Here is a 16,062-nt window from a genome sequence, read left to right as displayed (position 1 = left end):
ATACATTGAAAAGTCTTTTTTTCTCTCTCTCATATATATATATATATATATATATACAGTATATATGTGTGTGTGTGTGTGTGTACTGTATGTATACACAGTATGTATGTGTGTATATGTTTACTCATAAATTATATGTGTATGTTTACTCATAATAATTTTTACCTGCTAAATTATTTTAGAGCTTGGCCAAAAAAAAAAAGAAAGAAAAGTTTTTAAGATTGCTTTGACTTTTCCAAATAAACAAACAGACAATTGTTGCAAAGTGATTTAAAATCTTGATATTTAGTTGTGTCTGCTTACTTGTTTTATCATAGTTTTAATTATTTTAACTCATCTTAAGGCCCCCTTGGGTGTTTACTGAGGCCCCCTAGTGAGCCCGGGCCTCCTGTTTGAGAACCATTGCTTTACGTCAAAAGATGTAACACAAATTCAATAAAGTGTGTCCACACTTTTGACTGATAATCTACTGTATATAATACAATTTTATGATACCCAAACAAGACATTCCCAATATTGCTGAAATGAAATTGGACAGTGTTGTATATCATTAATGTAAACCTCCCAAAGCATCTTCCAGAGCCTTCTCATTTTAGTCAATGATTTTAATACCTCCTCCACCTTTCAGAAGTGTGATGGCACTGTGCTCGGAAGCAATTGAGGAAACTGAAATAAGAATTAAATTCTCGTGCTGCTCCCACTGCCGAGAGAGGTGGAGCAACATGAAACGATCTGTTGAAAGAGGAGAGGATGCGATGTGTCTGAATGCAGTAAGCTGCAACAAAGGGCACAAGAAGACTGTGTGATCTAGTATTGTCAGGTTGTGTGAAACCTGAGCTATTGCCTCGTTCTCTATGACCCATTGTAGGGCAGGATGCATTTGCAAGAGATATTAAGCTTTAAATGGATGTGTATAAGTGTAGAGAGAGAGAGTGAGAGAGAGAAAAAGAGGGTGGGGAGGTTGAGCAAGCAAATGAGAGTAAAAGAGAGAGAGAAAGGCAGCGCACGAATGCAACAGAGCAGCGGAGGAGAGGAGAGAGAGGCAAGGAGGACTAGGCGTTACGGTCGCTCCTTCACAAGCTGCATGCGAGATGCCAGGACTGCTGCAGAAAGATTGCTCTTTCTTTCCTTTTTCTTTCTTTCATCAGCTTTCCGTCACATTGAACTCTTCCTCCTCTCGTCTGTCTCGGAGGTAATAAGTCTTTAAAGATAAATCATTACTTATCGTTACTGCTGGCAACTTGCTTGACTTTTTTATGTTGTTTTATTTACGGCTCTCATTGATTTTGGGAGTCACTTTAGGGATGTGCATTTAAGGAAATTTAGAAGCACCCACATTTGCATTTTACACTCTCGTCTGACGAAAAAAGGAAGAATAAGTTGGTTAATGTGTTTTGCTCTAGAGCTGCATTAGTGCTAAAGTAAAACCAGAATTTACTGTTCGTCTTCTACGTGCATGTTCTTGCGCATGGTGCAGGAGGTGTAGAGTAATGCGTTATTGATTTTTGATTGTGGGAGTATGTGTTGTATGCATTATGTCGGGACTGGGCTGGGTCACCTGTCCTCCGACAGGACCCTTAAGGGCAGCCGTGTGGTTATGTGATGATACCCTAAAAAGTTTGTGTTGGTTTTAAAATCTGATTCTGGATTAGGGAGGTTCTTCATACTGAGACATTTAGATGCAACAGGAAGTTGCATTAGCTTAGAAGTGGGGAAATACATTACTGATTGACTTTATACGTTGAATATTGATTGTTGTGAACCTGAACATTTACTTGTGCAAAATAGTAGCATATGCATTGAAAAATGATAGTTCTCTATGCAAAGTATTTTTATTATTTATAAAGTAGTATATATTTATAAGCAATTTATGAATGTATTTCTGTGTGTCCTATTTTATATATGTAAAATGTAATGGCACATGTTTTCTGTGTAGCACAAAGTGTGAATGACTAGCGTGCGAGAGCTCTTATAAACAGACTGTGAGGCTTGTTTATTTTAACAGTCTCTGACGTAAAACAAGTTGGTGAAAGTAGCTGTCCCGTGTTGCTTTGAGATGTCATCTGATTTGTTGTGTTGTTTCATGACAGGTGCATGAAGGAACGGCCATACTTGGAGTCCAGGTGGCTGCGGTTCTGAGATCTCCATTTGAAAATCTTCTCAGCCTCTTGTGAGATTGAGCAGCCACTTGAAGCTTGAAGAGAGAAAAGAAAAATTAAAGGCAAGAGTCTTGAAATAGCATAAAAAGGAGGGAGAACACCTTCAAATGAAAGAATGGCCGCACTAGAGGAGAAATAGTCTTCTTGCTAACTTCAGAAAGCCTCATCACAGACTAATAAAAATTTGAAACGGCACAGCACAGCAACAAATCAGTATTCTCCGGCAGAGCCTGCAAGAGATGGCCAAGAGGGTTAACCCTTTAAATGGCTGAACTGATTCTTTGAACAACCACAATCTGCAAACAAAAGACTTGAGCTGATGAATTTTAATGGGTCATTTCAGAATCGTTTTTGATATATGGAGGTCCTGAGATTCAAATGGCTTTGACACTCTGACAGCCCCAATTTTTTTGTAGCAGATAATGAAAACATTCGTCTACTTCCATTTACCTCACAGGATTCCTTCCTAGCTTATTAAATGTACAGACACAGTGAGGAACTAGTCTGAGATCCTCAGCTCGGATGATTAGTTTGGAAAGACTCTTTCTGGTCCAAAAAGGTGCAGAAAAGCTTCTCAGGACTGACTGGCGTTCTCCCCATTGGCGTATTTGATTCATTAACAACGCTTAGACACCAAATTAAACATGGCTGCCGGAGTGGCAACATGGCTTCCGTTTGCCAGGGCAGCGGCCGTCGGGTGGCTTCCTCTGGCCAAGAAAACCATGCCCAAACCGCCGGTGGACAAAAAGAGTCGCAACGACGAGATCCTGTTCGTAAACGTGAGCGGGCTCCGCTTCCAGACATGGAAGAACACGCTGGACCGCTATCCCGACACTCTGCTGGGCAGCTCGGAAAAGGAGTTTTTCTACAACGAGGACACTCAGGAGTATTTCTTCGACAGGGACCCGGAGATGTTTCGCCACATTTTGAACTTCTACCGAACCGGCAAACTTCACTACCCGAGGCAGGAGTGCATTCAGGCCTTCGACGAGGAGCTGGCGTTTTACGGCATCGTGCCGGACATTATCGGCGACTGCTGCATGGAAGAGTACAGGGATCGCAAGAAAGAGAACCAGGAACGTTTGGCCGAGGACACGGAGGCCGAGATGGCGACGGATACTCCTCTTCCGCCGCACAGCACATCTCGGGAACGCTTGTGGCGCGCCTTTGAAAACCCCCACACGAGCACCATGGCTCTCGTTTTCTACTATGTCACGGGTTTCTTCATCGCCGTCTCGGTCATAGCGAACGTGGTGGAAACTGTCCCCTGCCGACCCCCCAAAGGCAGCAAGAAAGACTTGCCATGTGGCGAGAAGTACTCGCTGGCGTTTTTCTGCATGGACACGGCCTGCGTCCTCATCTTCACGTTCGAGTACCTCATGAGGCTTTTCGCTGCGCCCAGCCGCTGTAAGTTCATGCGCTCGGTCATGAGTGTCATTGACGTCGTCGCCATCATGCCCTACTACATCGGCCTGGTCATGCCTGAGAACGAGGACGTGAGTGGTGCGTTTGTCACGTTGAGGGTGTTCCGTGTCTTCCGGATCTTCAAGTTCTCGCGTCACTCTCAGGGCCTGCGGATCCTGGGTTATACCCTGAAGAGCTGCGCTTCTGAGTTGGGCTTCCTCCTGTTTTCCCTGACCATGGCCATCATCATATTTGCCACCGTCATGTTCTACGCCGAGAAAGGCACCAAGGGAACCAACTTCACCAGCATCCCAGCCTCCTTTTGGTACACCATAGTCACCATGACAACACTTGGGTAAGTCCATTCCCTTTTTATCTGCAGCTTGTGATGTTTTGGATATGCGACAGATTGGTTTTCTATATGCGGAGAGGTTTTTTATGACTGTCGACTGGCGTTTGTTTGGACTGCAGTGAAACTGGTTCCATGGTAGCATTTAAAAAGCTAAGGAAGGAGTAGATGAGGGCCATTAAGAACTTTCTAGAAAATTCCCATGTGATCCAAACCACTTACAGCTTCATTGCTCATTTATGATGCTGACAGTGTTCTTGTATAGTTCAAATGAAACTTTTGCAGTGAAGAATAAGTTTGAATATGAACGGGGTTATGACTTAAAGTTATAGCTACTGTGTAAACTATATATATATTTTTTTTTAAAGATTGATCAAACACTGATTTGCTTACCAGCATTCGGGTTTAGTACTGCAGTTTTTTGTTAATTAAGATGTCTTGAATCAATAAAAGCAATATTATTATTATATATTTTAAGCAAATTTTATATATATATATATATATATATATATATATATGTGTGTGTGTATGTATGTATGTATGTATATATATATATATATATATATATATATATATAATTATGTTTTTATTATTATTTATAAATATTAAATAAACAAAATAAATACAAATAATTTTTATTTTTTATTTTATTTTTACATTTAGAAAATAAAAAATAATGGTTCTAGTAACAGGGTGAGTTTATTCTTCTTACTTCTATTTAGGTAAGACGCCCGTCTATATGTTAAAAAATGCAAATTTACAAGGTTAGAGAAACTTAAATCACCCCAGGCTACAAAACCAGTATATGTGCCTTTGATTCCCCCAGTTATGCCCTGAAACCTCTCTTATAGTTCTCTGTAGTGAGTCATTTGCTCATAAACTGAGCTGTGAATGAGTGATGCGCTGTTTCTGCACAATAGTCTTCAGCCACGTCTCTCGCCATTGGTTTGCTGTCAGACTTTAGGGAAGCAGAAATGACAGAGTCCAGTTTTCTCTTGTTCAATGATACAGTTTAATCCCTCAGAGTGATAGATGAAGAGTGGAACGCTGTGTCACTGCGCTCCAGAGCAGAGGATGAGGAGGATAGATGAAGCGTAGTCATTTTATGCCTGAAACGTTTGGCAGTTTTGCAAAATATCTCAATATGGTTTCTTTTTTTCCATGTTGTTGTTGGGTAGAAAACACCCACACAGATGCAATGAAAATAATTCAGATGTTGAACAGTATTGTGATGCAGATTATAGCACATGTAGGCTGTGTTCCTAATGTCGTATTATTACCATACAATACTACAATTTTTTTCAGTATGTAGTAAGTAAACTGCACAAAGTGTGCTAGTTTTCTGTATGCATGGAATTCCTGAATGAGCTACTATGTTTGGCAAAAAGCGTGGTATATAACCATAGCACACTGTGAAATAATATATCCCACAATGTAATGTGCTCGATTTGACCTTCCATTTCAAGTGTTATGAATAAACTGGCAGCAATATCTATTCATTTTATTTGTTTTCAAACAGATTTCCCTGAACACTAATGCCACTGGTTGAGCCAATGAGGTTAGAGCACATGTAAAATGTAAATTTTGTATTTAAAAAAATTTATTTAATTGCTAAATTCCAGGTGAAGACTTCTAATGTGCGACCTATATTCTATCTATGCATCATATAAAACAATAAAAATCTATTTTGTTATATAGAATTCCAGCCAGCGACTAATATTAAAATCAATGAAATATCAAAATTATGTAATTATGTAATTATGTAAGTTTGTAATCTTATGAGTCACACCTTCGGATCGATTCATGACTTTTTATTCTTTATTAAAGAGTTTTCCAGAATGCCTATGGAGAAAATGTATTGAAAAAAATCTGTCTGAAAACCGAAGCTGCTAAAAACATTGTTAGTCACGGTTGCACTTTGTATCATAGTGACTTGGGAGTTATGGCCCAAACTCATATTTGTAGTGTATATTGTTGCATACTGCATATGGCATATGCATACTATTTTTAGTTGCAGCCAGTATACGTTGGATACTTTGATGCATAGCATTATTGTGAATTTGGTGCAACTACATTTCAGTTGCTCTCAGGCAGTGGGCGAATGATGATGGTCTGTAACAATAGTGGACAGGTTTAGATATCAGATTCACATTAGTGTTAATGACAATCTTCCCGTGGATTATGCAAATGTAGGAACTAGCACCATATTACTCATAATATCTGAGCTTATCGTGCAAATGTCAGGAGCTGCGTATTAACACTCTCAAGCAATACATCATCCTGTTTACATGATCATCTCACACACACATATATATTACCCGCTATCAGGTTTTCAGCAGTTTTTCATCAAATGACATGCACACTTTATACATTCATATTTGGTAAAACAATGATAGCCATATCTGAGCAGAGTTATTGCTATCTAGAAGTCTACATATTTTATATAAAATTGTGTACATATTGAACTGTGTGTATAATATGATCTCTTGCGCCTAAATGTATAATCTGTATTATATTATTAGATTTGCCCACTTCATGAAGAGCAGCTCCCAAACAGATGGTTCTCATTAATGTTAGAGGTTCAGATGTTTGATCTAACAGTATTATGGTTTCAGTCTATCTGTATGCAGTGATGCAGACTATTACAGTTTGAAGCCATCTATAATGCGCTTATTATTAGTAGGAATAATCACTGTTGCTATTGCTCATAGTTAGAGCTGATTTTAACAAATTATTTAACCTGTGTCACATATTTGTCATGTGTGATGGTTAAAATTGTGTGGTTTGTTGAAGAATGGTTTGGTATTATGATTCAATTTTACAATTTTTCTCCAGGCGAATGATAATACAGGCAAAGAGTTTGTTTAGGCAAGTGCCACTCACTTTGTCTGTAAAAAAGACAGGCAGGCTTTGGAACTTTCTAGTATGCCTAAGACAGTTTTGCTTGAGGAATTTTTTTCTTTAGGCCTATTTATTTATTTTTATTTATTTTTCTTTAGGATTTTTTTTCTTCGGAAAAGTTTTTTTTTTTTTTTCCGATTTCAATTGCATTTCCTTTTTAAAATGAAAAAAAACAAAAACTTTTCATCTTCATGTTGTTCTAAAACTTTTTGTCAAATCACTGTGGCCGGCATGTTTGAATATGCGGAAATGCAAATGAGATTTGAGAGCTGCAGCGGAAGGAAAGATTTGAAGTGAATAATGATGTAAAGCAAGTTTGTGTCTGGATAATAAGTCTGTGACGCCATCCAGCAACTTTAAAACCTAATCAGTGACATTTCAACCTCAAACTAATTACTTTTACATAGACCCGGCTATGTGACCGTTGTATAGTCTCCAAAGAAAATCAAATCTGGATTCTGGAAGCAGTCATGTTGGAACAGCAAAAGTAATGTTCAGTTTTCAAATTCAGTACTTTGTTTGCATTTATATGTTAATATGCATGAAAAACAGAGCGACAAGAAGTATGGCATTATAAACCCTATAATCATATTTTCCAAATATAATTATGCACTTCTGTGGTTTGGAAATCCCGGGCAATGAAAAGGCAAATAACTCCATCAGGTTGCATGCTTCGGCGTGCATGTTAATGAATGTCTGAATTGAATAAATGAATATATTTGTGGGTGTTCCTGAAGATGCAGTACAGAGATCACCTGATGCATTAATGTTTTATTCTGGGTTGGGTTGACTGGTCATGTTTTCTCTGGAGAGAGCCGGATAAACACTCTGCTTTAGCCTTACTGTGCAGAAAGAAATGCATGTGCGCAGATCAAAGGAGCAAGCAAAGACTCTTTAGAGACGCTCAGTGAGTGCAAGATTCGATTGGTCGGTCTGTGGCGGCAGCCGAGTGGAATTCACATTACCATGACTTAATATCCAACTTTATGCTTCCTCTTCTTTGACCTTGACAGGGCAGCATTTGGAGCAGGAGCTGCTGAATTAAGATGTCTGCTTTTTTCCATTTGGATACTGTGTTAAATGTTTAATGCACCTTCTAAGTTATTATTTAATACAACCTAGGAGAAAGCAGGATACAGTAGCCCAATGTAAGACATTACAGAAGCTGCTCGAAAACGAGGTGATCTTGGCAGAAGGAGTTACCTTGACTGCTTTGAGTTAAAAATGTGCAGAAGTGAAGAGGAAATGTAAATTTAGTTGGCAAACATAATGCAGAATTGCAATTTGAATTTGACACGAATTTGGGAAGTAGAATTAGAATTAATTGAAATTCAAAGGAATTAATATAAGGTGACTGTCGTTTTTTAATTAAGAGTTGAGACAAATGAATTGAATGTTGGCCTTAAGTTTATTTTATTTTTTTATTCAAAACAGTTGAAAATTGAATGTTTATAGATTAAATGATGGATGGATTGATGGATAGATTGAAGATATCTAGGCAGACAGATGGATGGATAGATAGATCCTTTTCTTGTCATTCCAAGTCAATGTTATTTTAATTAATTAATTAACTGTCTTGCTTATATTGAGATTAGTTACTATATATAATATTTATTTTTGGCCTTTCAGCCTATTTGCCTTTCATTTTAAGGAAAGTGGAGTGTAGACAAAATAGGAAAATAGGGTGAGAGAAGGTGAATGGGATTGGGACATGACCCAGGTCAAACTTAAACCTGGGTCCCTGTGGGCGAGCAGCTCTTATGTCCTAACATGTGCACAGTGAACTGCACTGCAGCGCTGACTCTTTTTTGCACAGAATGTATAGTACATTTAAAGTTTAAACATTTACATTTGTTTTCTTATAGCTTTCAAAGAGCATATTAGGGAAGATGTGGAATTGCATGTTTTATTTTTTAATAAAATATAGGAAATACAATCTGTGTAATCCAAAGAAATATTTAAAGATTAATTGGTTCTCAAATGAGATCCAGTCCTACACATTACCATGGTACAACCACAGCACCCCTTACAAAAATTAACCATTGTTTTATTGTAGTAAAAGTGTAGTAACCATTTTTTTTTTGGTGTATTGATTAGTATAACCACAGTTTTACCACAAATACCATGGTTAAACTATGGTTAGTGTAGCAAAACCATGGTTTATTTGTGGTTACCGTGGTTTAATTACAGTAACCATGTTTTTTGGGGGGTTTATTTGTTGTAAAACCATGGATAATTTTCATATGGGACATTTCTGTTAACTGTTCTTTGCTCGTTTTATCATTTATCAATAACAGATGTGATGGGCTATTCAAAATCTTTCCAATCGGGTTGTAACATTAATCTGTCCCTTTACAAGAGGACAAAACTTGTTGTCCCAGAGCGTCAGCGTCCCTCTCTAGAGTCCACACTCACCATCTGCTGTTGGCTTATATAAGTGTCTTGTGGGAAAAGTGTCGTCCTTGAACAATGCAAGACCCAAGAGACCTCACAGCAGCCGTGTTAAGCGCTAATGTCTGTGACAGAAACTACTCAACTTATCACTTCATTGAAGCTGTCAGGCTGCGTGATGGGATTGGGCCTCTTATTTTATTATTTATTTTTTTCTCCTCAGACTGATGACCTGTCAGAATTATGTATTAGTGATGTAATGTGGTTCTGGTTTTGGTTCAGTTCACATAATTCATCTCGTGCTGGAGGCAGCGGGAACCACATGCTTTTTTTTTGGCGTGTAAAGGTCGGCCGTGATTGGCTGGGGGATTTGACTGTGGCATAAGAGATAATGCCGGCTGAGAACAGATTGAATTCAGGTGTGGCTATGGTGCAGTTCAATGAAGGATTTCTGATTTCTACTCGTTTTCACATAATGGGTCAGATGCTTTTCTGAGTGTGAATCATGAACATACCATACCCTAGCAACCATCCAGAACACCTTAGATACCACACAGCAACACACTAAAACTCCCAGAACAGCTTAACAGCTGCATAATAATAATAATAAAAAACATCCAAAACACCTTATCAACCGCATAAAAAAACACGCACAAAGAAAACCAAAAAACAGCTTAGCAACCTCAACACACTAAAAACATACAGAACACCTTAGCAACCACACAGTAGCACCCAGTCATTCATGTCATTCTAGCATTGTAGCAGTAAAGACCCCTTGTGGTGAATATCAAGTTTTTAATGTTGGTTACATGTCTATCTGGTGTTTTTAATGTTTAAACACAAACCATGTGCAAATTCATCAGTCAACCTTGCCAAGTATTTTCTCCTTAGAACTCAAAAGTCTCAAAAATGCAGTTGAAATTGCCTCTGTTTTCTGTTTGTAACCAATCACATCAACATACAGAACGGGGCTTTACGGTTTTTGCAGAGTTGATTGCTATAGCCAATCACAGACATGTCTCTTAATTTTTGAACGCAACAGCCAATCAGAGGTGTTTAAGTTAGTCAGAATCCACTCACCGCTCAGATCGCTGGAGTTTTGCTCAAGTGTTGAGTTCTGCACTCGCGGATCCTCTCATTATAACAAACAAGTTGTAGACACAATGTAAATAAGAGATTCATTGTGCAGTGTAGAGCTTCACTGATTATAACAGAATGAGACTGCGATGAACTAAGACGAGTGACAGCTTTTATAAGGAGAGCGCTCTTTGTACGCTTTCTAGGCTATAATCCATTCAGAATTTGAATACATTCACTCAGGGATTCATTCTCAAAACTGTAACGAATGACACAACGATAACCATTAATCTGCAATTGCCACTACCATTGTGTTGTGTTTACTACAGCGCCTACTTCTGCTAACTGAGTGAAAATGGAGCAGGTCTAATGCTGCGTTCCATTTGTACTCAGAAGTTGGAAATTCCGAGTTCCCAGAAGGAACTTTTAACTGGAACACCTTCCCAAGTCGGAGTTCCGATTTGGAATCTTGGAGGATCTCAAACGCTCCAACTTTAGAATCCAATATGGCTGCTCAGTGCATCAACAGAAGAGTAAACAGTGGTATTGTTTATTAGCACTTACATTTGTCTGTGACTCAATAAACTCTATGGCATTATCTGTGCAAAATACCACTTTTTATGTTGTTGTTTTTTTTTTTTAATCGACTGGTAACGATGCTAACAATGGATGCGTCCATCTTGGTTTTCTGACTTCTTTACTGGAGCACAGTCCACTTGGTTGACTGTGCTCCATCCGACTTCTGAGGTAAACGGAACATAGCATAAGCTGGTGCGGTTGAGTGGAGGAGGGGATTAATTTGCATGTTCATAGATCATTCTATACTTGTATATGTGTAGAGTTACGTTCAAGCCATTTTAAGACATGAAGAAATTATTTTCATTGGAAAAAACATTTAAATGTGTCATTTTGATTATCAAAGATGATTTTTAAGGGATAAAATTATTGACTAGAGGGAGTTTTTTTACCCTCATGTTCCAAAACGGCATGATTTTTCTTTAATATCATTCACTTTTGTTTATATTTAAAGATCTGAATAATTAACAAATATGGAACATCCAGACGTGTTGTATCAGAATTGATGTCAATGATGCCAGACTTCACTGATTTTCACATGTTGTGTGTTGAATATGCAAAAATGCAAAAGTGATTTGAGAATTTCAGCGGAGGGGAAGATTTGAATGTCATCATTTGGGTTCCTTCTTTTTTGACAGTATTCTTCTTCTTTTACTTTCGGTATTTTGTTTAACATCCGCTTTTGTGTTTTGCAGAAAAATCGGTGTGAGGATGAGTAAATGATGGTAGAATTTTCATTTTTGGCTGAGCTCTACCTTTAACTCAATTCCTCCAGAGATAAGTCTTTTGACCTTTTCGTTGACAGCTGGCACATTGTGTGTTTTATAATTTAGTGCGATGTCACATAGTGATGGATGTTTAAGTAAATTTATTCTGCTACTTAATCAAAGCAAACCAACTTCCTCCCTGCAAATGAATTTGAACTCCTCTGATCTGGAGTAAAACCAATATCATCAGCTGTCTGTGGTCTTTCCATCTGTAATTATGGTGTGCCTGTCAGGTGTCTCAGGCTGTCTGACTTGTAGAGATTGCTCTTAAAAGCACAAGCAGTGTCTCAAATGTTCTGCCAATTCCACCACATTTCCAGGTAGTGCTGAAGAAGTGATCAAGGTTAGATACTGTCAGCTTTTAATGGCACAGTCTTTGTGTGATGTGTGTGGTTTCTGGATAGTTGTTTGGCTGCATGGCTGTAAATATAACAGTTTGTATATTTGCAAAAGCAAACAAATGCTCAATTGAGTAAGTCACCAAATCCATCTGTTTTCTAGCCACCCATCTTGACATATTTTTTGCAATTTCTTATGTCATTTTATGCTGTTTGTCTGTGATTCATAGACTCTAAGGCATTTTTCATTCTGCCAATCCAATTTAGTCATCAAATCTGATCTTTAGAACTTCACTGTCATTTTCAGTCAATTACATTCAGTATAGTTAATATGTATTTTTTTTTTATTTTATAATTTCTTTATATACAGTATATATATATATATAAAATATATATACAGTGGGGCAAAAAAGTATTTAGTCAGCCACCAATTGTGCAAGTTCTCCCACTTAAAAAGATGAGAGAGGCCTGTAATTTTCATCATAGGTATACCTCAACTATGAGAGACAAAATGAGGAAAAAAAAATCCAGAAAATCACATTGTAGGATTTTTAAAGAATTTATTTGCAAATTATGGTGGAAAATAAGTATTTGGTCAATAACAAAATTTCATCTCAATACTTTGTTATATACCCTTTGTTGGCAATGACAAATTCACAAGGTTTTCACACACTGTTGCTGGTATTTTGGCCCATTCCTCCATGCAGATCTCCTCTAGAGCAGTAATGTTTTGGGGCTGTCGCTGGGCAACACGGACTTTTAACTCCCTCCAAAGATTTTCGATGGGGTTGAGATCTGGAGACTGTCTAGGCCACTCCAGGACCTTGAAATGCTTCTTCTGAAGCCACTCCTTCGTTGCCAGGCGGTGTGTTTGGGATCATTGTCATGCTGAAAGACCCAGCCACGTTTCATCTTCAATGCCCTTGCTGATGGAAGGAGGTTTTCACCTAAAATCTCACCATACATGGCCCCATTCATTCTTTCGTTTACACGGATCAGTCGTCCTGGTCCCTTTGCAGAAAAACAGCCCCAAAGCATGATGTTTCCACCCCCATGCTTCACAGTAGGTATGGTGTTCTTTGGATGCAACTCAGCATTCTTTCTCCTCCAAACACGACAAGTTGAGTTTTTACCAAAAGTTCTATTTTGGTTTCATCTGACCATATGACATTCTCCCAATCCTCTTCTGGATCATCCAAATGCTCTCTAGCAAACTTCAGACGGGCCCGGACATGTACTGGTTTAAGCAGGGGGACACGTCTGGCACTGCAGGATTTGAGGCCTTTGTTACTTTGGTCCCAGCTCTCTGCAGGTCATTCACTAGGTCCCCCGTGTGGTTCTGGGATTTTGCTCACAGTTCTTGTGATCATTTTGACCCCACGGGTGAGATCTTGCGTGGAGCCCCAGATCGAGGGAGATTATCAGTGGTCTTGTATGTCTTCCATTTTCTAATAATTGCTCCCACAGTTGATTTCTTCACACCAAGCTGCTTACCTATTGCAGATTCAGTCTTCCCAGCCTGGTGCAGGTCTACAATTTTGTTTCTGGTGTCCTTTGACAGCTCTTTGGTCTTGGCCATGGTGGAGTTTGGAGTTGGACTGTTTGAGGTTGTGGACAGGTGTCTTTTATACTGATAACGAGTTCAAACAGATGCCATTAATACAGGTAACGAGTGGAGGACAGAGGAGCCTCTTAAAGAAGAAGTTACAGGTCTGTGAGAGCCAGAAATCTTGCTTGTTTGTAGGTGACCAAATACTTATTTTACCGAGGAATTTACCAATTAATTCTTTAAAATCCTACAATGTGATTTTCTGGATTTTTTTCTCATTTTGTCTCTCATAGTTGAGGTATACCTATGATGAAAATTACAGGCCTCTCATCTTTTTAAGTTGGAGAACTTGCACAATTGGTGGCTGACTAAATACTTTTTTGCCCCACTGTATATGTATATATATATATATATATATATATATATATATATATATATATATATATATGTGTGTGTGTGTGTGTGTGTATATGTTATATATTTTATATATTAATTCTATTGTGTTAATATTTGTATTTTTCATTAATATTTAGTAATTAGGCTGTTTTTTTTTTATCTTAAAACTAATCAGATTTAATACAAAAACTCCAAAAAGTTTTATGATGATGATTACAACAACTTTTGAATTATTTATTTATATTGTTATTTATTTATTTATCTCTCTCTTCAGACCAATCAGATTTTGAGTTAGACACTCCAAAGATGATTTGTTTTTTTCTGCCTGTCTGAACAAACCTTAAAGAACTTGTATTGAACGCTGTAGTTCACACTCATGCTGGCTTCCTGACAGCTCTCAGAGTCCAGACAATAACAGGCAATTCATAATCTTACAGGGAAAAGAGATCACACCTGGATTGGCATGCAGATAAAGGGATTTGTTGAGGTCTAGAGAGTCATATGGTGCCGTATGATGGATTAGAGTGAAAAAGCCTCTCAGCAGTATCCCTTGATTGATTATTTGTCATTTCATTCAGATATTTAAAATGGTAAACAATTTTGCAGCATAAGGAATAATGATTCAATGAAATTTAGAGGTCTGATTTTACTTTGCCTATGAGAACAGAAAATTAAATGTCAAAAGGTCACATGTAAATATCGTATTTATTGTGTGGAGACAGCAGAGGTGATGACACAAATGCTTAGCATTTATTATCCTTGTAGTTTAGTAAATCATAGGATAAGGGTCAGTGGTCAGGAAGAGGGAGATATTTTAAATCCATTTGACAGTGATAATAATAGCGGGCCCAGGACAGAGCCATGAGGCACTTCCATCAGAACTAGCTTTGTGTTGCAATACTGGGATTGAATGAAAGCTTAAATAGAGGTTCCCATTGCCTTTCACATGTTTTATGAAGGACAAGGGATGATGGAGAATTTTGCAAGTCATAGATTTATAGCTAACACATCATTCAGAAGGTTAACTCACGGTCAGGAAATCCACCTCTTTGATTTTACAAGATGATTATCTTTTTTTCCCATGCATGTAATTCTCATCAGACACATCTATGAATGTGGAGGTTGGTTATGGTTACAGTGACCCAGATTAATCATCACAAGTATATAAACCATTCAAACTGTCATACTGAGAGGCATTGCTTAATAAAAGTGTTCGTAAGTAACGATAGCTCTGTGCACAATTCATCTCCATGGTGCCGTTGCAAAAACGCACCCTCCCATTCTCCAGCGCTCCTGACATGATTTGGCCAACTTACACCTCCCTCCTATCCAAAAATAATCGTAGTTGCTCAGTCAGGTGGCCCCTGGCTGTGGTCCTTCTGTGTGCATGAGCCTGACCCATTTACCGCCTTTGTGGAGAAAAATGACAAAGCTGACATCATTTCCTCTCTTGCTTGTGCCTCTCGGCGAGGTCCACACCTTTCCCACAGGAGCCTGAGAGAAAGGGAAGACTGCGGCACTAGACTGAAGTGCAGGCACTGTGGAAGCAGCTAGTGCAGAATGTTGTTGCTTTGATAGCACTTTGCATGTGCATCATTGAATCTGTTGTCATGTTTGGTTCTTAATGAGCTACTTACCTTCCAAGCAGGACTTAATGTGTCATTGTGCTGACAGATATGTATTACTAATGACAAACTTTCACTAAAAGGGGTCATATCATGAATAATCAAATTTACCTTAATTATTTTGAGATGATAAAAGAGTTTGATGTACTTTGAAATATGGTTCAGTGGAAACAGCTTTCATCGATCAAAGATCCCTCTTTGGTCAAAAAAGAGCATTTATTTAAACCAAGCTGAAAAAAAAAAAAATTATGTTTTTTTAAATGGTTTTATTTCCATTTTAATTTATAAATAAACCACTAGCACTACTACTATTAAAAACAAATGTATTAATCATATTAATATTTTATAATAAGAAAAATAATAACAAAATAAATGAATATTTAAGTTATTTCTTAAATAAATATTAGTTTTATTGTTAGTGTTATTGTTTTAAAAATGTGATGTACTATGAAATATTTTACAGTAGAAATACAGGAACTTTCAGAAAACATAGCATTTATTTAGAGCATTTATTGAAACTAAGCTGCAAA

The 16,062-nt window shown here is 37.8% G+C and overlaps 1 protein-coding gene across 1 annotated transcript in view; it reads left to right on the top strand.

Moving 5' to 3' along the window:
- The first annotated feature begins 1,048 nt into the window (after positions 1-1,048).
- Positions 1,049-16,062, top strand: part of kcnd1 (potassium voltage-gated channel, Shal-related subfamily, member 1) — a 66,429-nt gene continuing 51,415 nt past the window's right edge. The window contains exons 1-2 of the mRNA XM_058785448.1: positions 1,049-1,192; positions 2,091-3,918. Of these exons, the coding sequence (XP_058641431.1) occupies positions 2,804-3,918 (1,115 nt within the window). The 5' untranslated portion in view covers positions 1,049-1,192; positions 2,091-2,803. The remainder of the gene's footprint in view (positions 1,193-2,090; positions 3,919-16,062) is intronic.

Source organism: Onychostoma macrolepis, chromosome 08 (genome assembly GCF_012432095.1).
Source record: "Onychostoma macrolepis isolate SWU-2019 chromosome 08, ASM1243209v1, whole genome shotgun sequence".
NCBI lineage: Eukaryota > Metazoa > Chordata > Actinopteri > Cypriniformes > Cyprinidae > Onychostoma > Onychostoma macrolepis.
The sequence above is the reverse complement of the archived record's forward strand: the minus strand, read 5'-3'. Positions and strand labels throughout refer to the sequence as shown.